Source organism: Nerophis lumbriciformis, linkage group LG18 (genome assembly GCF_033978685.3).
Source record: "Nerophis lumbriciformis linkage group LG18, RoL_Nlum_v2.1, whole genome shotgun sequence".
In the NCBI taxonomy this organism is placed as follows: Eukaryota; Metazoa; Chordata; class Actinopteri; order Syngnathiformes; family Syngnathidae; genus Nerophis; species Nerophis lumbriciformis.
Genome location: NC_084565.2, coordinates 37,513,883 through 37,537,064, shown reverse-complemented (window position 1 = coordinate 37,537,064; position 23,182 = coordinate 37,513,883). Strand labels below are relative to the sequence as shown.

The 23,182-nt window shown below is 38.3% G+C and overlaps 2 protein-coding genes across 2 annotated transcripts in view; one reads left to right on the top strand and one right to left on the bottom strand.

Moving 5' to 3' along the window:
• Positions 1-22,213, top strand: part of med16 (mediator complex subunit 16) — a 33,883-nt gene extending 11,670 nt beyond the window's left edge. The window contains exons 8-16 of the mRNA XM_061978296.2: positions 3,160-3,300; positions 3,376-3,599; positions 6,146-6,352; positions 6,422-6,632; positions 6,709-6,842; positions 15,129-15,321; positions 18,088-18,283; positions 18,346-18,429; positions 21,987-22,213. Of these exons, the coding sequence (XP_061834280.2) occupies positions 3,160-3,300; positions 3,376-3,599; positions 6,146-6,352; positions 6,422-6,632; positions 6,709-6,842; positions 15,129-15,321; positions 18,088-18,283; positions 18,346-18,429; positions 21,987-22,113 (1,517 nt within the window). The 3' untranslated portion in view covers positions 22,114-22,213. The remainder of the gene's footprint in view (positions 1-3,159; positions 3,301-3,375; positions 3,600-6,145; positions 6,353-6,421; positions 6,633-6,708; positions 6,843-15,128; positions 15,322-18,087; positions 18,284-18,345; positions 18,430-21,986) is intronic.
• Positions 22,157-23,182, bottom strand: part of wdr18 (WD repeat domain 18) — a 33,033-nt gene continuing 32,007 nt past the window's right edge. Inside the window, exon 10 of the mRNA XM_061978297.2 lies at positions 22,157-22,365. Coding sequence (XP_061834281.2) covers positions 22,237-22,365 — 129 coding nt within the window. The 3' untranslated portion in view covers positions 22,157-22,236. The remainder of the gene's footprint in view (positions 22,366-23,182) is intronic.

The following is a 23,182-nucleotide window of genomic DNA, read 5'->3' as shown; positions in this document are numbered from 1 at the left end:
TATTTAGTATGGAAAGGAATTACTGTTATGCAACAATTATTATTTAAACATTATTAGACAAATTTACTATTATTTTAAAGTAGCACATTTGTAATATGTTGTAATTTATTTTATTTATACAGTCCTGCACTTTAGTTCCTATCACCAAATTCTTTGCTCTCTGCAGCACTCATTTTTACTTTCTCTTCTCACTCCATGCAGAGAATCAACAGCGAGACAGCAAAATGGCGCAACCATTGCTCAGTGATTGCTTCCTGTTTTCTATGTTAACAGAGCTTCGTAACTTCCGATTTCTTCCGACCAAAAAAAGATACCGGTATATATTTTTAATGTTTTATTAAATGCATTATTTTAATGACATCAATTACATGTCTATCGCGATATATATGTTTATATTGTTTTATCGGCCCAACCCTAATAGAAAGTATTCCAATGGTTGGAATATGTGCTTTTGAGCGGTATACGGGTTATTACGGTAATCTACGTCAAAGCAGCTTCAGACAGACAAGGCATGAAGCAGAGTGGGCGGGGTTTATTTTCAGAGCGTCAGGGGCAGACAGGGAAGCACATTTCTACAACAAAGTTCTGTATTGTAAACCCCACATTCTTTATTTTCATGTACATTCTGGGAGTTTTATTCAGTAAAGACTGTAAAAAATTCCATTCTGTTTTTTTACGTGGTCTGTCATGTTTTTAGCATTTCATCAGTCACTGTGTGAGTTTTGTTATTGTGTGATCAGCTTTAATTTGTTTTAACGGAATTTTAGGATTTTTTTCTTAAATGCACAAAAAGCGCCTCATGTCTTAAGTGTTTCTTTCAAAAAGGAACCAAGCAAACATACATCAGGTCGCGTGGCACTTTTGAAGGAATCTTTCACGTACCAATTGTACTAGAGATCGAGAGATCTGCGGTAATATTTGGCATTTTAACATACAGTACAGGCCAAAAGTTTGAACACACCTTCTCCTCATTCAATGTGGTTTCTTTATTTTCATGACTATTTACATTGTAGATTGTCACTGAAGGCATCAAAACGATGAATGAACACATGTGGAGTTATGTACACTCTTAGCATTCTCTCGATGAGCTTCAAGCACACTTGTGAAGTGAAAGCCATTTCAGGTGACTACCTCTTGAACGTCTTCGAGAGAATGCCAAGAGTGTGCAAAGCAGTAATCAGAGCAAAAAGAGCTATTTTGAAGAAACTAGACTATAAAACATGTTTTCAGTTATTTCACCTTTTTTTGTTAAGTACATAACTCCACATGTGTTCATTCATAGTTTTGATGCCTTCAGTGACAATCTACAATGTAAATAGTCATGAAAATTAAGAAAACCCATTGAATGAGGAGAAGGCATGTCCAAACATTTGGCCTGTACTGTATATCGGTATCAGCCTCTTTAAATTTTTTTTTTTTTTTACAACTTTAATAGAACTACATCGGCAGACCTAGTATATACACATATTATACCAGTATTTAGTATTTAAAAAAATAAAAACATTGTCAGGTAGATAGTTATAAAAACTGCTGAAGCACCAGTCTGTTTGCCCTGCTTGTGAAGAGTTGCCTTTTTTTTTTTTTTTACTGCAGCGCTTACTACTAATAATCGGTATCAGTATCGGTCCTTAAAAAAACATGTCGGTCAATCTCTAGTAGGCACAGTCTTTAACCATGTAAACACGGGGACACGGCTGTTGTAAGATCATTTAAAGGGGAACATTATCACAATTTCAGAAGGGTTAAAACCATTAAAAATCAGTTCCCAGTGGCTTATTTTATTTTTCGAAGTTTTTTTCCAAATTTTACCCATTACGCAATATCCCTAAAAAAAAGCTTCAAAGTGCCTGATTTTAACCATCGTTATAAACACCCGTCCATTTTCCTGTGACGTCACATAGTGAAGCCAACTCAAACAAACATGGCGCATAGAAAAGCAAGCTATAGCGACATTAGCTCGGATTCAGACTCGGATTTCAGCGGCTTAAGCTATTCAACAGATTACGCATGTATTGAAACGGATGGTTGTAGTGTGGAGGCAGGTAGCGAAAACGAAATTGAAGAAGAAACTGAAGCTATTGAGCCATATCGGTTTGAACCGTATGCAAGCGAAACCGACGAAAACGACACGACAGCCAGCGACACGGGAGAAAGCGAGGACGAATTCGGCGATCGCCTTCTAACCAACGATTGGTATGTGTTTGTTTGGCATTAAAGGAAACTAACAACTATGAACTAGGTTTACAGCATATGAAATACATTTGGCAACAACATGCACTTTGAGAGTGCAGACAGCCCAATTTTCATCAATTAATATATTCTGTAGACATACCCTCATCCGCGCTCTTTTCCTGAAAGCTGATCTGTCCAGTTTTGGAGTTGATGTCAGCAGGCCAGGGAAGCCAGGGTCGATATTCTTTTCTTGATCATCTTCGGTGGCATAAGGGACGGTGTGAGCCAAGACATCCAGGGGGTTTAGCTCGCTCGTCTGCGGGAACAAACTGCCGCCATTGCTTGCCGTGCTACCAAGGTCCTTTGTCCCTGAATTGCTCACACACTCCGGCAGATTCAATGGGGGTCTGGCGGCAGATTTCTTTGACTTTATCGTTGGAAATGCATCTGCTTTGAGTGTCGCAGGATATCCACACATTCTTGCCATCTCTGTCGTAGCATAGCTTTCGTCGGTAAAGTGTGCGGAACAAACGTCCAATTTCTTGCCACTTTCGCATCTTTGGGCCACTGGTGCAACTTGAATCCGTCCCTGTTCGTGTTGTTACACCCTCCGACAACACACCGACGAGGCATGATGTCTCCAAGGTATGGAAAACAGTCGAAAAAACGGAAAATAACAGAGCTGTTTTGACTCGGTGTTTGAGAAAATGGCAGATTGCTTCCCGATGTGACGTCACGTTGTGACGTCATCGCTCCGAGAGCGAATATTAGAAAGGCGTTTAATTTGCCAAAATTCACCCATTTAGAGTTCGGAAATCGGTTAAAAAAATATATGGTCTTTTTTTCTGCAACATCAAGGTATATATTGACGCTTACATAGGTCTGGTGATAATGTTCCCCTTTAATAAAGACAAATATTCCAATCATGAGATCAAGACTTTTTTAGTACTGTTGACCACAGCTGACCCGAACTAATCTCTGATCTAGTCGGCGAAAAGCAGCCCACCATCTTGAAGTGGCGTATCCTGACCACCGCCATCGACCTGGAGCGAGTTTCTGCCATCGCTCTTCCCAAATTGCCGATTTCCACCTCCAACACGTCAGATACCAAATTCTGCCCCGGATTGGGTGAGAACTGCCAACACGGCGTCATCAGGTCCAAACATGTTGCGGCCAGGACTCATTTGTGGTCTGCGTCTTCAGGACTGGCTCTGGCCTTCAATGACGGCACCATCCAAATCCTCCACCGTCTGACCCTCCACACTTTGGGCGTTTTCTACGGCTCTGGATCCACCGGACCGGGCCAGCGCTCCGGGGACGAGTCTGCCATCAAGCGACAAAGAGCGGGAGCCTCCACCCTCCATTTCAAGGCGTTGCAGTTCTCCTGGACGTCGCTGGCCCTGGCTGGTGTCGACAATCAGGGCAAGGTAACAACACACACACCCATTTAATTTCATTCTAGGAAATCTGTGCTTTTTTATCTTGCCCATCATCCACAATCCTTACATGAGACAAGAACACACGTCTTTCCCTTCTCTTTGCATTCTAGTTACTAAAAAGTGCTAGTATAAGGCGGCATTAGGGATATAACAATATAAAAATGTCTATATAAAAATAAATAAATAAAAATAAATAAAAAAATTCAAGTGAAATTGAAAATACAGCTTCTGTCAGGTTCAAACACTGATGACATCTATTAAACGAGATAAGAAGCAAAGAATCAAACAGAGACAGAATTCAATTTGGACTCAATATTGAGGAGAGTCGCCTTTACACTGTACCCTTGTACAGTATCTCAGCACGCTCTGCCAAAAGATTGCACGCCTCCTTCTTTTATTTTGGACCCTCCCCGACCACCTGGCCACCGCTGTTTCCAAAGGACAAAGGTCGCAAAAAGTTCACAGAAAAGCTCGTAAACAATTCACAGAAAAGGTCAGTTCAAAAAGAGTTCCATAAAATAGTTGAAAAAGAGTTCGTAAAATACTTCAAAAAGAGGTCCATTAAATAGTTCAAAAAGAGTTCGTCTGGAAATTGGGCAGATCCTGCCATCTGTCTGCTTTGAAGTCCTTGGGTTAGAACAATATCTTTCTGTTGATTACCATACATGAGAGAAAACAGAAAACCCTTCATGTGGCTTTCCCCCTTACACAGTGGAGTTTTACGAGCCTTCTTTTTGGTAGGTTTCAAATACAGCTTTTGTCTTCTTGCTAGGAACTCATTTCAACACAAAGTATTGTGATAATTTAGATAGAATAATTCTGACAGCTTCAACACATTAGTCATAATTTTTGAGTTTAAGAAACTCTATTACTTTAGCTGCAGACTTCTTCGGTTTGAGATTGTCATTACTGCCACAAGTGGTGGAAAAGTGCATTACAACTGAGTACGGACCACAGCCGAGAATATATCAATGGGTTAAGAAACACGGCTTTAAAGCTGTCGCAGCACTCGTAGCTCAGACTGCTTGCTCACGCGCTCTTCTTGAAGCAAATGCCCCACAAACTGCTGGAGCCAAAATGTTTGGCCCCTGCTTTCTCAGTCTTCTGTGCGAAATGCTTCAGTAACAAAATGTTGACAAAAAAAATGCAAATTGGATTTATATCCCACTGTGTGGAGATTTCCCTAATTTTGTCATCATTTCTGCGCCTTATAAACCATAGGTGTCAAACTCGAGGTCCGGGGGGGCCAGATGTGGCCCGCCACTTTATTTTATTTGGCCCTCGAAAGCCTGGAAATAATATGTATCAAAGTACTGTAACTTTTCTTACTAAATGTATTCTTTCTTTCTATTTTGGGAGAAAAAAAATTTACTCAATGTAATCGCAAATTATGTTAACTTAAATATTGTCTAATTATGCAAAAATATATGATCAAACATTCAAACCATTTTTTAAATAGAAATAAATACTAATATTAAGGATTTCAAAGCAAGTTATCCATCAAATTGTGCAATGTAAAAGTAGCAAATTGTGACATTTACTGTGTATTTTTACAGCATTTTTCTATAAATGAAAAAAACAGTACTTTTTTTACTGTGTCAGGTTCAAACACTGATGACATCTATTAAACAGACAAGAGCAAGGAATTAAACAGAGACAGAATTCAATTTAGCTCAATTGAGGAGAAACGTCTGGGCTGTACTCTTTGTACAGTGTCCCACCACGCTCTGACGAAAGATTGTACGCCTCCTCTTTTATTTGGACTTTCCCTGATTACATGGCAACAGCTGTTTTCTAAAGGAAGGGGGTCGTAAACAGCTGTAGCCTTTGGTTACAAAACAGTTCAAAGAAAAGGTGCCTGGAGGGGGGTCAGGTCCTGCTTCCTCTCCACTTTGTAGATCTCGAGCCAAGACAAAATCTTCCTGTGGATTACAATACATCAAAGAAACCGACACCTTCATGTCGCTTCCCATCCTACACAGTGGAGTTTTACGAGCCTTTTGATTGGTAAGATCAAAGACAGCTTTTGTCTGCTCGCCGGGAACTCATTGAAACACAACGTTTTGCGATAACTTAGATACAATTATTCTGCCAACGGTAATAAACTGTGCTGCCTTTTTGGCATTTACAGTAATATACAGAAAAAATCCACAGTTGTTGATTTGCTGTTAAAAAAAACTAACAAACTTGCAGCTCAGGTGCCAAAATTGTACTGTAAAATTGCAGTTTTTTAAATTTACTGTAAAAAAAACAAATGTAAATTTTCTGGTAAAATTCTGGCAACTGAGCTGCCTTTTTTTAACCATAAAAACAGCAGTACTGGTTTTCCATTTACAGTAATATACACTACATTTTGAGGTGAAATTATTGAAACTTACATTTTAGTTTTTTTTTAAATCTACTAATAAAATGCATTAAAAATTGTGTAATAGTGTTCTTTGTTAAAAGTGGCCCTCTGGGGCCAAACAAAACTGCGATGTGGCCCTCGGTGAAAACGACTTCTGTTCTAAACAAATCATGTGACTCTTCCTCAGCTCCACATGCTGCGAGTGTCGCCCTCTATGGGTCAAGTGCTGGAGATGAACACCACGCTGCGCCACCTGCTGTTCCTGCTGGAGTACTGCATGGTGACGGGCTACGACTGGTGGGACGTCCTTCTGCACGTGCAGCCCACTATGGTCCCCAACTTGGTGGACAAACTTCACGAGGAGTACATGAGGCAGAACCAGGCCCTGCAGCAGGTAGTGCGCTCCCGTTCTAAAGCCGTCATCGTGCTTTTATCTTGTCACATAAAAAACGTTGTGCTGCAGGTTCTGGCGACGCGGATCGTGGCGGTCAAGGCGTCCCTGTGTAAACTGTCCAAGGCCACTGCGGCGCGAGCCTGCGACTTCCACGCCAAACTGCTGCTGATCGCCATCAGCTCCACTCTAAAATCCTTACTCAGACCTCACGTCCTTAATACACCCGACAAAAGTCCGGGAGACCGCCTGAGTGAGATCTGTGCCAAGAACATGGACACAGGTGTGGCTCGCACTACGTTGACACGGGTGAGACTCGGACTCTACTGTGACTCAACACCCGGGACTTGTGTTGGCAGATATTGACAAGGTGATGCTCAACCTGAAGACGCAGGAGTTTGTGCTGGACGGTCCGCCGCTGCAGTCCCTGCAGCAGCTCATCCAGTGGGTGGGCGACTTTGTCCTGTACCTGCTGGCCGACCTGCCAAACCAGGTGAGCGAGCATAAACACTTTAGGGCAGGGGTGTCAAACTAAGTTTAGATAAGGGGCCACATGGAGAAAAATCTACTCCCAAGTGGGCCGGACTGGTAAAATCACTGGTAAAAATAACTTAAAAATAAAGACAACATCAGATTGTTTTCTTTGTTTAAAAATAGACAAGTCGCCACCTCATCGCAGGGCCAACACATATAGATAAACATTCACGCTCACATTCACACACTAGGGACCATTTATTGTTGCCAATCAACCTATCACCAGGTGCATGTCTTTGGAGGTGGGAGGAAGCCGGAGTACTCGGAGGGAACCCACGCAGTCACAGGTAGAACATGCAAACTCCACACAGAAAGATCCCGAGCCTGGGTGTCAGGTTCAAACACTGATGACATCTATTAAACAAGACAAGAAGCAAGGAATTAAACAGACAGAATTCAATTTGGCTCAATGAGGAGAAACGTCTGGACTGTGCTCTTTGCACAGTCTCACCACGCTCTTGACGAAAGATTGCACGCCTCCTCTTTTATTTGGACTTTCCCTGATTACATGGCAACAGCTGTTTCTAAGGGACGGGGGTCGTAAACAGCCATCGCCTTTGATTTAAAAGTTCAAAGAAAAGGTCGTAAAAGAGTTCAAAGAAAAGTTCGCCTGGAGGGGAGTCTGGTCCTGCTCCCTCTCCGCTTTGTAGTTCTCGGGTCAAGACAAAATCTTTCTGTGGATTACAATACATCAAAGAGACAGAACACCTTCATGTCGCTTCCCATCCTACACAGTGGAGTTTTACAAGCCTTCTTCTTGGTAGGATCAAAGACAGCTTTTGTCCTCTCGCCGGGAACTCATGGCAACACAAAGTTTTGTGATAACTTAGATACAATTATTCTGACACTGGGATTGACCTCAGGACCTTCGTATTGTGAGGCACATGCATTAACCCCTGTTCCACCGTGCTGCCCGCCATGATCATCAAACTTGTATGAATTATTAGTAAGGGTGTGACGGTACACAAAAATTTCGGTTCGGTACGTACCTCGGTTTAGAGGTCACGGTTCGGTTCATTTTCGGTACAGTAAGAAAACAGCAAAATATAAATTTTTTGGTTATTTATTTACCAAATTTGTAAACAAGGGCTTTATCCTTTTAACATTGGGAACACTATAATGATTCTGCCCAAAAATAGAAATAGCTGTGTGTGTGATGGATGTGAGCCACCACTACGCTGATGAGTGCAACAGCAGGCAGTCATGAATGATAAGGATAATAACATACAAATACACACAAGGTCCATTGCCAGGGTTAATGTGGTCAACATATATAAAATAACATATATCAATCAATCAATCAATGTTTATTTATATAGCCCTAAATCACAAGTGTCTCAAAGGGCTGCACAAGCCACAACGACATCCTCGGTACAAAGCCCACATAAGGGCAAGGAAAAACTCACCCCAGTGGGACGTCGATGTGAATGACTATGAGAAACCTTGGAGAGGACCGCATATGTGGGTAACCCCCCCCCCACCCCCCCCCCTCCACAAGGAAGAGGGGAGCAGAGGAGAAAAGAAAAGAGACGGCAGATCAACTGGTCTAAAAGGGGGTCTATTTAAAGGCTAGAGTATACAAATGAGTTTTAAGATGGGACTTAAATGCTTCTACTGAGGTAGCATCTCTAACTGTTACCGTTACCGGGAGGGCATTCCATAGTACTGGAGCCCGAATAGAAAACGCTCTATAGCCCGCAGACTTTTTTTGGGCTCTGGGAATCACTAATAAGCCGGAGTTCTTTGAACGCAGATTTCTTGCCGGGACATATGGTACAATACAATCGACAAGATAGGACGGAGCTAGACCGTGTAGTATTTTATACGTAAGTAGTAAAACCTTAAAGTGCACAGGAAGCCAGTGCAGGTGAGCCAATATAGGCGTAATATGATCAAACTTTCTTGTTCTTGTCAAAAGTCTAGCAGCTGCATTTTGTACCAATTGTAATCTTTTAATGCTAGACATAGGGAGATCCGAAAATAATACGTTACAGTAGTCGAGACGAGACGTAACGAACGCATGAATAATGATCTCAGCGTCGCTAGTGGATAAAATAGAATTAATTTTAGCGATATTACGGAGATGAAAGAAGGCCGTTTTAGTAACACTCTTAATGTGTGATTCAAACGAGAGAGTTCGGTCGAAGATAATACCCAGATTCTTTACTGATTCGCCTTGTGTGTATAAATAAGATAAGGCTCAGAATGGTTTCTTAACAAAACCTTTCTACATATAAAGTGCTTTTTGTGATTGATAGATTGAGACTTTTATTAGTAGATTGCACAGTACAGTACATATTCCGTACAATTGACCACTAAATGGTAACACCCCAATAAGTTTTTCAACTTGTTTAAGTCGGGGTCCACGTTAATCAACATTAAACTGCCTCAAGTTGTTGCTCAGATTAAATAAAATGACAAAACTTTTCTTCTACACATAAACAGTTTCATGTCAACTCAGCCTCAGATTAACTTTAATTCCCCCCCCCCCAGCCTTTAACCCTGGTGACTTTCACTCAATCTTCATGTTTTTTGCCAGAAAAATCAGTTTATCCACATTGTCTGCAGAAAGAAGAAGTGGGTCAAAATCTAGCTTTTAATGCAATATGGTCTTAAATCTACTGCTATAAAAACATTTGTTATTGCTTTAGCCCTGCCTGACTCGCCGAGGAGAGGCTGCTTGAATGCGGTGTTTGCACCACGCTCGTCTTTCTCGTCGTTGAAGCGATGTTCACTTGGGGGTGGTGCTGCTTCAAACGGGTTAGCATGTTAGACCTGTTGCCAGAAGCATACCTTACCGCTGCTGAACAATGTCGGCAAACCGCTTTCGCTTTGTTGTCGTTTACACAACGTGCTTTACGCTACTTAATATGTCCGTGTGGAAACTCGTTCGGTACACCTCCGGAACCCCCGTACCGAAACGGTTCAATACAAATACACGTACCGTTACACCCTTAATTATTAGATATGTCAAGCTTGTATTTGTTATAAGCCATGATCATCAAACTTATAATAAATACAAGCTTGACATATGGAATGATGCATGTAATGAATGAGGTTATATCGCATATAAGTTTCACATTTGAAGTTACTGCTGCCATGAATGGACTTTCACACGAACATTTTACGAGTTTCACCTGAATAATGGAAATGACTGTGGTTGCAGGAAAACATGCAACTTTTCTCCGACTACAAATGGACATTCACGTCTTGAAAATCAGTAGCACTGGCGGCAAATTGGTGACTTGTAGGTTTAGAGCAGTGGTTCTTAACATACTTGCCAACACTCCCGGATTTTCCGGGAGACTCCCGAAATTCAGCGCCTCTCCCGAAAACCTCCCGGGACACATTTTCTCCCGAAAATCTCCCGAAATTCAGGCGGAGCTGGAAGCCACGCCCCCTCCAGCTCCATGCGGACCTGAGTGACGTCAGGTGCGCAACACCACGTAAATCGTTGGCCAACCAAAAAGTAACCCCAGTACGCTATAGCCAACATTCACCAGGAGATGGCAACAGACAAACATAGATAACTCTATTACATTATTCCCCTTTTAGAAATGTATAGAAGTTACTCAAAATAAATAAACAACCCAACCAAAAAATGCAGCAGCTCAATTAAAAAACTGTACTTAAGCCACATTCTTTTTTTTTTTTTTTTTAGTACTGAACTCTTAACCCTCATTTGTAAAAAAAATAACATGCTTATTATACAAACAGTATTTGTACACCTTTAACACAGATTTTTATACTGTCTTCAGAGATTCATTTTTTTTGGTGGTACTCGAAACCTTTCTGGGTACCTGCGAAAGGGTGTTCAGCATGGTTAGAAAAATAGTGACAGAGAATAGAACAAGGATGGACAATTCAACCCTTAACTCAACAATGAGTAGATGAGTGTTATGTGTGTGTATATGTGTAAATAAATGAACACTGAAATTCAAGTATTTCTTTTATTTATATATATATACCGGTATATATTGTGTATGTATATATATATATATATACAGCTAGAATTCACTGAAATTCAAGTATTTCTTATATATATATATATATATATATATATATATGTATATGTATATATATATATATATGTATATATAAGAAATACTTGACTTGGTGAATTCTAGCTGTAAATATACTCCTCCCCTCTTAGCCCCGCCCCCAACCACGCCCTCGCCCCACCCCGACCACGCCCCCCACCCCCCACCTCCTGAAATCGGAGGTCTCAAGGTTGGCAAGTATGGTTCTTAACCTTGTTGGAGTTAACAAACCCCACCAGTTTCATATGCGCATTCACCCAACCCTTCTTTAGTGAAAAATAAAATGTTTTTTTTTTTCATATTCAAGACAAAGTTATATGTTTTTGGTAACACTTTAGTATGGGGAACATATTCTAAGTAACAAAGACTTAATTTAGAGTTATTTGGACACTAGGGGAACATATTCTAAGTAATAAAGACTTAATTCAGAGTTATTTAGTTAAGGTTAGAGCAGGGGTGCTCACACTTTTTCTGCAGGCGAGCTACTTTTCAATTGATCAAGTCGTGGGGATCTACCTCATTCATATATATAATTTATATTTACTTATTTATGAAATATATGTTTTTGTTAACAAGTTAAAGGTGTTTAATGATAATGCAAGCATGTTTAACACATATAGTTAATATTGTTAATACATTAAAGGTGTTTAATGATAACACAAGTATGTTTAATACATATAGTTAATATTGTTAACAAGTTAAAGGTGTTTAAAGATAATGCAAGCATGTTTAACACATATAGTTAATATTGTTAACAAGTTAAAGGTGGTTAAAAATAATACAAGCATGTTTAACACAAATAGTTAATATTGTTAACAACTTAAAGGTGGTTAAAAATAATACAAGCATGTTTAACACATATAGTTAATATTGTTAATAAGTTAAAGGTGGTTAAAGATAATACAAGCATTTTTAACACATATAGAGTCCTTTCTTTCATGAAGACAATAATATAAGTTGGTGTATTACCTGATTCTGATGACTTGCATTGATTGGAATCAGACAGTGGTGATGATAACATCCGCATTTTCGAATGGAGGAGAAAAAAAGTCCTCCTTTCTGTCCAATACCACATGAAAGTGGTTGGTTTTTGGCATCTTATTTGTCCAGCTTGCGTACTCCTTTGTATACACTTTACAAGAAATACATTGTCGGCAAACTCCGTAGCTTGCTAGCTTGTGCACGCCAGCTTTCTGAGACTCTTATTTTGGTAGCGCAGGCAGGATGAAGCAGTTTTTATTGTGCAACTGTGCAGTCGGTCTTTGGAGTTTTGACGACAGGTACGGCGCCAGAGTCTGTTGAAATAAAGTGTTTCTCGCCTTCCAGTTGGTAATTTTAATGAGCTGGCAGCAGCCAGCGTCATCTCAGAAGACCCTCGGGTGCCGTGAATGTCAATCAAGTGACGAAAGTGACGTCATAGTGAAGATTTATGATCGCTCATTTTTAGGACTATTTTTTTAATGCCTGGCTGGTGATCGACTGACACACCCTCCGAGATCGACCGGTAGATCGCGATCGACGTAATGAGCACCCCTGGGTTAGAGGGTTAGGGCCAGGGTTAGAGGGTTAGGGTTATAATAAGGCCATGCCGAATAAGGCATTAATAAGTACTTAATAATGACTACACTGCAAAAAGTGAAATCTAAGTAAGATTAAATATCTCAAATAAGGGTGATATTTGCTTATTTTCTGTCTGATAAGATCATTCTTCTCACTAAGCAGATTTTATGTTAGAGTGTTTTACTTGTTTTAAGGGTTTTGGTCCTAAATGATCTCAGTAAGATATTACAGCTTGTTGCTGAGATTTGATGACCTATATTGAGTAAAACATGCTTGAAACTACAATATCAAGTGTTGCAAAGCTGTGTCATCAACACTAACAAGTATAAAACTACTTTTTTAAAGTAATAATTTCTTATGTTAAGCATGCAAAAAAATAAATAATGACTTTTGACACAATTGTGTCTCATAATTAAAACAGACGACAGCCAAATGGACTTTTGCTGTTTTATTTTCAATGAAACAATAGAAAATACGTACTCATATAGTAGTACACTTGTTATTAGTGAGAATATACTTATTTTAAGGTATTTTTGGGTTCATTGAGGTTAGCTAATTTTATTTGTTTTGGAAAGTCTTGACAAGCCAAATTTTCTTGTTCTATTGGTAGATAATTTTGCTTAGTGCTGGGGTCGACAACCCGCGGCTTCGGAGCCGCATGCGGCTCTTTGATCACTCTGATGCGGCTCAGCAGCTTACTTGCTGAACCCCCCAATTTTCCCGCGAGACTTCCGGATTTCAGTGCCTCTCGCAGAAAACTCCCGGGATTAATATTCACCGATTTTCACCCTTTCAGCTATAAAAAGGGCGTGCCATGATGGTACAACATTTGGCGCCCTCTACAATCTGTATTAACAGCGTGCCAGCCTAACACTTGTTATACAATATACATCTTCTGCTTGCACACGTACGTGACAGCAAGGCATACTTTGTCAACAGCCACACAGGTTACACTGACGGTGACCATATAAAACAACTTTAACACTCTTACTAATAATGCGCCACACTTTGAACCAAAACCAAACAAGAATGACAAACACATTTTGTCATTCCCCCCACCCCCTCTGTGCGTCGGTTGAGGTGGGCGGGGTTTGGTAGCGGGGGTGTATAATGTATCCCGGAAGAGTTAGGGCTGCATGGGATTCTGGGTATTTGTCCTGTTGTGTTTATGTTGTGTTACTGTGCAGATGTTCTCCTGAAATGTGTTTGTCATTCTTGTTTGGTGTGGGTTCACAGTGTGGCGCATTATTAGTAAGAGTGTTATAGTTTTTTTTATACCGCCACCGTCAGTGTAACCTGTGTGGTTGTTGACAAAGTATGCCTTGCTGTAACTTACGTGAGCAAGCGGAAACACCATACGACGTGTGGCTGATCAGGCACGCTGGCTGTAGTGGGTGCTATATGCTGTACCATCGCGGCGCGCATGGCGCTCAAAAAGAAAACATTGTATGCAGTGTTATTTCATTTAAAATTTCAGAAAGATTTTACGGCTCCCGTTGTTTTCTATAATTTGCGAAACTGGTCAAAATGGCTCTTTGACTGGTAAAGGTTGCCGACCCCTGGCTTAGTTCAAATAAAATAACCCTCATTTTTGTATTTTCTTTTTCTTGTTCTTGAACACTGACTTTTTGCAGTGTAGTTAAGAGCCAATATATTACTAATTTGCATGTTAATAAGCAACTAATTAATGGTGAATATGTTCCCCATACTAAAGTGTTACCATGTTTTATTACTGGTGCACAAAATGAACCGTGCATGAACATCACCTTGTTCAAAGAACACAACCAACACAGTGCATAAACTCACAACAAATTACACACCTGCAAACCAGTCAGCTGTTGCTGTATCCGTAATACGCCGATACGGAGAAGTTTGTATTTACACGATGAGTCGGGTGTGCCTTGACCTCCGCCGAACCCCTGAGGCCGACTCACCGAACCCCTAGGGTTCCATCCAACCCAGGTTAAGAACCACTGCTTTAGAGTAAGGTGAGGGGGGCCTGATAATAACAATGGATAATATTAAAGACCAGAATGGGGCCACAAACAGTTGAACAGGTGATAAGTAGAGATGTTATCGGCCGATAAATGCGTTAAAATGTAATATTGGAAATTATCGGTATAGTTTTTTTTATTATCGGTATCGTTTTTTTTTTTGTTGTTGTTGTTTTTTTAATTAAATCAACATAAAAAACACAATATACACACTTCTTTCTGTTATTAATATTCTGGTTCCTACATTATATATCAATATATATCAATACAGTCTGCAAGGGATACAGTCCGTAAGCACACATGCTGCTGGTCCACTAATAGTACTAACCTTTAACACTTAATTTGACTCATTTTCATTCATTACTAGTTTCTATGTAACTGTTTTTATATTGTTTTACTTTCTTTTTTATTCAAGAATTTTTTATTTATTTATTTATCTTATTTTATTAAAAATTTTTTAAAAAGTACCTTATCTTCACCATACCTGGTTGTCCAAATTAGGCATAATAATGTGTTAATTCCACGACTGCATATATCGGTTGATATCGGTATCGGTAATTAAAGAGTTGGACAATATCGGATATCATCAAAAAGCCATTAATCGGACATCCCTAGTGATAAGTGCAAGTTCAAACGTGTTGTGTTCCACAGGGCTCTATGGCAAGGCCCGGGTTCGGCTTCATGCGTGACGGAGCGTCTTTGGGAATGTTACGGGAGATGCTGGTGATGATCCGGATATGGGGTCTGCTGAAGTCCGGCTGCCTTCCCACCTTCACGGCCACGTCGGACAGCCAGGACAGCTTGCAGCTGCTCTTCCGCCTGCTCACCAAGCTCTGGCTGTGCTGTAAGTTTTGTGTTTGTAAGCGTGTTTACAGGACGGCTAACGTAGCTGCAGATAAAAAAAACATGCAGTAAGCTAACTTTGTGTGGTAGATGATCCATCACAGCATAAATGTGTGTTGTAGCTCCTCCCACCAGAGAAATTGCACTGCGAAAAGTCAGTATTCAAAAACAAGAAAAATAAATACAAAAATGAGGGGTATTTTATTTGAACTAAGCAAAATTATCTGCCAATAGAACAAGAAAATTTGGCTTGTCAAGACTTTCCAAAACAAGTAAAATGAGCTAACCTAAATGAACCCCAAATATACCTTAAAACAAGTATATTCTCACTAATAACAAATGCACTTTTCTTGGTAGAAAAAAAAGAGACCTTTTTAATCAATATGTTGAAAAATATTCTTAAATTACCGTAAGTAAATGCTAGTGCCATTATCTTGACACTCGGCATCATGATTTTTTTTTTTCATGCTTGAAGTAAGAAATGATTACTTTAAAAAAGTAGTTTTATACTTGTGAGTGTTGATGACACAGCTTTGCATCAGTTGATATTCTAGTTTCAAGCATGTTTTACTCAATGTAGGTCATCAAATCTGGTCATATATATATATATATATATATATACACATATATACTGTATATACATATATATATATATGTATGTATATGTGTATATATATGTATGTGTATATATATATATATATGTGTGTGTATATATATATCAATGTATGTATATGTGTATATATATGTATGTATATGTGTATATATATGTATGTGTGTATATATATATATATATATATATATGTATGTGTGGGAAAAAAATCACAAGACTATTTCATCTCTACAGGCCTGTTTCATGAGGGGGGGTACCCTCAATCATCAGGAGATTCAGAAATCTCCTGATGATTGAGGGTACCCCCCCTCATGAAACAGGCCTGTAGAGATGAAATAGTCTTGTGATTTTTTTCCCACACATACATATATTGCGCTCTACTACGGTATCGAGCACTATTTTTTGGATAACCTTATTAAGACATATATATATATTTATGTGTATATATGTGTGTGTGTGTATGAATATATGTATGCATGTGCGTATGTATACAATTTTTTTGTCAAAGTAAACTGTTTGGATTTATATATATGCAAAATATTTTCCCCAAAAAATATTTCAAAGTGGAATATTTGATCATTAAAGTAATTGGAGCCTAAATAGGTCAATAATTCACAACACCATTGATTTTAAGTCTTTTTTTTTTTTTTTTAGCAAAGACTGTAAAAAAAATCCCACTAAAATTCTTGGGGATACAAAAACTCATAAGTGGTAAAAATAATTCATCCATTTTTATTTTTTTTTACTTTCAACACTCAAATCTTTAGATTAACTTCAGATCCATCCATCGATTATGTTTTTTTTAATTTTTAGTTTGTTTTATGCCTTTTGTCAAATAACATGTTTGATGCAAAGTCATTTGAGCCTATAACAGTTCAGTTATTCATAACACCGCTGATTTTAATTCAATATTTTTTTCAGCAATGACTGTTTAAAAAAGAAAAGAAAAAAAAAGGACCCCTACTCATAAGTGTTAAAAATAAGTCATACATTTAGTTTTTTTACTTTCTCACTTAAGTCTCAAGATCAACTTCAGATCTATCCATCAATTATAAATGTTTATAATTTGTTTTTCTGCCCTTTTTGTCGATTTTTTTTTAAAATTTGGCAAATACAAAATATGCAAAATATTTTCCCTAAAAATATTTCAAAGTGGAAAAGTTTATGTGAAGTTACCGGAGCCTTGAATAGGTTAATAATTACTTATGTAGGAGCCTAAATGCTGTTTAAGTTAGTTTACATTTTTATGGAAGGTGCTTTGTTTATTCAGCCAAAATGGGACTATTTACTTTATTTGCATGCTTAGAATAATTATTACATTTGTCTAAATAATTTGATGACGTAACTGTTTGATTGCATGTATGGCGGAAGGATCTGTGTGGTTGGTTGGTTTTTGGACAGAGTGCATTATGGGTAATGGCAGCCAGGTGCGGGGGAATTGAGCCACACAGTTTTTTGACCTCACTCTTACTTTTTCTTAGTCTTGCTTTTTCTGACACCTACTGTAACAAACTCCTTTTATTTTGCCATTCATTTGCTCCAACATCGTTATTGTTTTGCGTTTTTGAATAATTAAGTGACAAGTAAACGATACAAAACGAAGAGGAGCGTCTGGAGTTTGTTTGTTGTTGCCGCAGCAAGCGGAGCAGGAGAAAGTAGAGGAGCGTCAAGCTAAAGGCTTCATTAGGAATCTACAACTTACATTCATTATATTTTTTTAGCAATGACCGCTTAGAAAAAGAAAAAAGTCCCCCAAAATATAAGTCATATATTTGAACATTAAAGTCTCTAGATCAACTTCTGATCCATCCGTCGATTCCAAGTGTCTATCATTTTTTTATGGATGTTTTTATGGCCTTTTTTTGTCAAAGAAAAGTTTGTTTTTCATATGACACACACAAAATATAAGAATATTTGAAGTGAAGTAATTGGAGCCTTGACATTGATTATTATTTTTTGAGCAGTGATAGCTTTAAAAAAACAACAACAACAAAAACAGCCTGCATGGCAGATTTGTGTCAGTCGACATTGCAACTTTTTTGCGTTACGTTTCATGAGTTTTCTCTTTTATTCCACAAGGATGAATTCCAAAAGAATAGAGATTGGATTGTGAAAAGTGTGTGTGTGTGTGTGTGTGTGTGTGTGTGTGTGTGACAGCCCTGGACGACGCCCCCCCCCAGGACCCCGATGAGAGCCTGATAGACGAGTGCTGCCTGCTGCCCAGTCAGCTGCTGGTTCCCAGCATGGACTGGCTGCCTGTTAATGATGGCATCATAGTTCTGCTGCAGGGCAAGCAGCCAATCAGGTTGCAGTTTGGGAAAAACTCCGCGTTTGCATCCATTGACGCCAGCAGGTAAGACACGCCCACCTTGGGCCAAAGTTTTACATTATGCCTGAATTGACATCCGTGTGTAGGAGTGTGAGCAGTCAGAGGACAGACAACCTGCGATGTGTCCACATGGGCGTGTGTCCCACTGAGGAGAGCAAGGCCTGCACCAGGTGAGTCCACAGGAAGTGACGTTGTTGTGGTTTAGACCGGGCAGGGGTGTCCAAAGTGCGGCCCGGGGGGACATTTGCGGCCAGCAGCCTAATTTTCTTAGCATTTTTAATATTAAAATGGTAGCTTTTTTTTGTGTCAAATCTTTTTACTCGACGAATGATACCTGTTAGCATGTTTTAACTATTTGTAAGTATACACCTCGGTCATATTTTGGTACTTGTTGCATGCTAACATTAGCATGCTAGCATTTTTTTTTTTTTAATTCACGTGCAGTAATATATTTTGGTACATTTAGCATTTCCGCATGTTAGCTTTTTTAATTTTACTGGTATACACCTCAGTGTCATATTTTGGTATGTCATTGTTCACTATATTGTTAGCATAGTACTACTAGAATGGTAGCTTTTTTGTGTCAAATATTTTTACTCGACGAATGATACCTGTTAGCATGATAGCTGTTTTTTAAAACTATTTTAAGTATACACCTCCAGTATGCCATATTTTGGTACTTGATGCATGCTAACATTAGCATGCTAGCATTGAAAAAAAAATTCAAGTGCACACTCCAGAGTAATCTATTTTGGTACATTTAGCATTTCAGCATGCTAACATTAGCATGTTAGCTTTTTTAGTTTTACTGGTATACACCTCTGTGTCATATTTTGGTATTCCATTGTTAACTATACTGTTAGTATAGTACTACTAGAACGGTAGCTTTTTTGTGTGTCGAATGATACCAGTTAGCATGCTAACTGTTTTTTTTAACAATTTGTAAGTATACACCTCCAGTATACCATATTTTGGTACTTGATGCATGCTACCATTAGCATGCTGGCATTAAAAAAAAAATTCAAATGCACACTCCAGAGTAATATATTTTGGTACATTTAGCATTTCAGCATGCTAACATTAGCATGTTAGCTTTTTTAATTTAACTGGTATACACCTCAGTGTCATATTTTGGTATTTCATTGTTAACTATATAGTTAGCATAGTACTACAAGAATGGTATTTTTGTGTCAAATATTTTTACTCGACGAATGATACCAGTTAGCATGCTAGCATTAAAAAAAAAAAAAAAAAATTCAGGTGCACACTGCAGAGTAATATATTTTGATACTGACATTAGCATGTTAGCTTTTTTAATTTTACTGGTATACACCTCAGTGTCATATTTTGGTATGTCATTGTTCACTATATTGTTAGCATAGTACTATTAGAATGGTAGCTTTTTTGTGTCAAATATTTTTACTCGATGAATGATACCTGTTAGCATGCTAACTGTTTTTTAAAAACTATTTGTAAGTATACACCTCTGTCATGTTTTGGTACTTGATGCATGCTAACATTAGCATGCTAGCATTAAAAAAATAATTTAAGTGCACACTCCAAAGTAATATATTGTGGTACATTTAGCATTTGACCACGCTAACTTTAGCATGTTAGCTTTTTTAATTTTACTGGTATACACCTCAGTGTCATATTTTGGTATGTCATTGTTCACTATATTGTTAGCATAGTACTATTAGAATGGTAGCTTTTTTGTGTCAAATATTTTTACTCGACGAATGATACCTGTTAGCATGCTAGCTGTTTTTAAAAAACTATTTGTAAGTATACACCTCAAGTATGCCATATTTTGGTACTTGATGCATGCTAACATTAAAAAAATAATTTAAGTGCACACTCCAAAGTAATATATTTTGGTACATTTAGCATTTGACCAGGCTAACATTAGCATGTTAGCTTTTTTAATTTTACTGGTATGCACCTCAGTGTCATATTTTGGTATGTCATTGTTCACTATATTGTTAGCATAGTACTACTAGAATGGTAGCTTTTTTGTGTCAAATGTTTACTCGACGAATGATACCTGTTAGCATGCTAGCTGTTTTTTTTAACTATTTAAGTATACACCTCTGTCATATTTTGGTACTTGGTGCATGCTAACATTAGCATGCCAGCATTAAAAAAATAAATATTTCAGGTGCAGTAATATATTTTGGTACATTTAGAATTTGACCACACTAACATTAGCATGTTATATTTTTTAATTTAACTGGTATACACCTCAGTGTCATATTTTGGTATTCCATTGTTAACTATATTGTTAGCATAGTACTACAAGAATGGTCGCTTTTGTGTCAAATATTTTTACTCTACTAAGTTAGCATGCTAATGTTAGCATGTAGCTGTTTTTTTTAAACTATAAGTATACACCTCTGTCATATTTTGGTACTTGATGCATGCTACCATTAGCATGCGAGCATTTAAAAAAAATTCAAATGAACACTCCAGAGTAATATATTTTAGTACATTTAGCATTTCAGCATGCTAACATTAGCATGTTAGCTTTTTTAATTTTACTGGTATACACCTCAGTGTCATATTTTGGTATTCCATTGTTAACTATATTGTTAGCATAGTACTACAAGAATGGTCGCTTTTGTGTCAAATATTTTTACTCTACTAAGTTAGCATGCTAATGTTAGCATGTAGCTGTTTTTTTTAAACTATAAGTATACACCTCTGTCATATTTTGGTACTTGATGCATGCTACCATTAGCATGCGAGCATTTAAAAAAAATTCAAATGAACACTCCAGAGTAATATATTTTAGTACATTTAGCATTTCAGCATGCTAACATTAGCATGTTAGCTTTTTTAATTTTACTGGTATACACCTCAGTGTCATATTTTGGTATTCCATTGTTCACTATATTGTTAGCATAGTACTACAAGAATGGTCGCTTTTGTGTCAAATATTTTTACCCGACGAAGTTAGCATGCTAATGTTAGCATGCTAGCTGTTTTTTTTAACTATTTGTAAGTATACACCTCTGTCATATTTTGGTACTTGATGCATGCTACCAATAGCATGTTAGCATTTTTAAAAAATTCAAATGAACACTCCAGAGTAATATATTTTGGTACATTTAGCATTTCAGCATGCTTACATTAGCATGTTAGCTTTTTTAATTTTACTGGTATACACCTCAGTGTCATATTTTGGTATTCCATTGTTAACTATATAGTTAGGATAGTACTACTAGAATGGTAGCTTTTGTGTCAAATATTTTTACTTGACCAAGTTAGCATGCTAGCTGTTTTTCTTTAACTATTTGTAAGCATACACCTCCGGTATACCATATTTTGGTACTTGATGCATGTTAGCATTAAAAAATTGAGGTGCACACTCCAGAGTAATATATTTTGGTAAATTTAGCATTTGAGCATGCTGACATTAGCATGTTAGCTTTTTTAATTTTACTGGTATACACCTCAGTGTCATATTTTGGTATGTCATTGTTCACTATATATGTTAGCATGCTAGCTTTCTTAGCTCATTTGTCTCATATTTTTGTTACTTGATGCTATCTGGCCAGCATGCTAACTGTTAGCATTCACACGAAATTTCAACCGAAATAGCATTTCCTAGTTTTTTGGGGGGGAAAAAACTGAATATATTACCGGTTTTAAAGGTGAAAAGTACCAAATAGCCCCCGCAGTGTGTATATAAAAGGGTGTCAGGAGTGTGCTAATTGTGTGTTTGGAGGTGCGGCTGTGTGACGATGCTTCGCTCGCCCAACAAGAGCAACGCCATGAAGCAGTGGGAGCAGCGCTGGATCAAAAACTGTTTGTGTGGCGGTCTGTGGCGGCGCATCCCGCCCACGCACACCTGAAATTCCTGTCCCCGCTTATGTAGGAAACACAAATGCCTTTTTTTTTTCCATCTGTGTTTTACTGTCAGTTGCTGAAAGACTTTTTCAATAAAAAAACAAACAAAAAAAAACAATCTTGTGTGTTTACGTGGATTTTGTCAGCAGCTGACTGGAAAAGTCGTACAAATCTTTGTTGATTTTCTTCAGAGTTTGAACTTCCTCCTCCAGCTCGGCCACTCGCACTTTCGTGTTCTCGCCGTCTCCAAACAGCGACTTGGGACGTGAAACGGACACGTCAGACACAAGATTCCACTTCCTGTTCCGGCCATACTTGCCAACCCTCCCGAATTTCAGTGCCCCTCCCCAAAATCTCCCGGGGCAACCATTCTCCCGATTTCCACCCGGACAACAATATTGGGGGCGTGCCTTTAAAGGCACTGCCTTTAGCGTCCTCTACAACCTGTCCTAACGTCCGCTTTCCCTCCATACAAACAGCATGCCAGCCCAATCACTTAATAACAAGTAGGGATGATGTTCGAAACCGATTCTCCCGGTTCTTCGATAAGAAATGAACCGATTCCATGGACTCGAATCCCTTTTTGAGAACCGGTTCCCGTTATCGAGGCCACTATAGTAAAGAAAAAGAGTTGGTTCTTTATTCGAATCCCAAATGGGCAATTTTATGCCCATTTGATTGTAGACTCTTACTGACACCTTGTGGCGATATGAAAATACTACGCTTCATTTGTTTGGGCACTTCCGGGTTGACGATGTCAGTTCAGTTAATGAGACAATTGAGAAGTAGACAAGTTGTGTTAGCTCTTACAAGCCTTGGTAAAGATAAGTCCAAGTAAACTGTTTAACTTGTTTATATAACTCAATATTAAGGTGGAAAGTGGTTCAATTTGATACTAAGATGTTTATTGAAAAACGATTTCTGTACACTGTTTTAATGGATGTTTTTGAGGACTTAAAATGGCTGCCAGTCGTATATTTCTACCATCAAATTAGTTTCAACACTCAGAAGTATTTGTACGGTTTATTTGTGTAAAGCTAATATTTACATATTGTGTATTACATTTCAGTATGT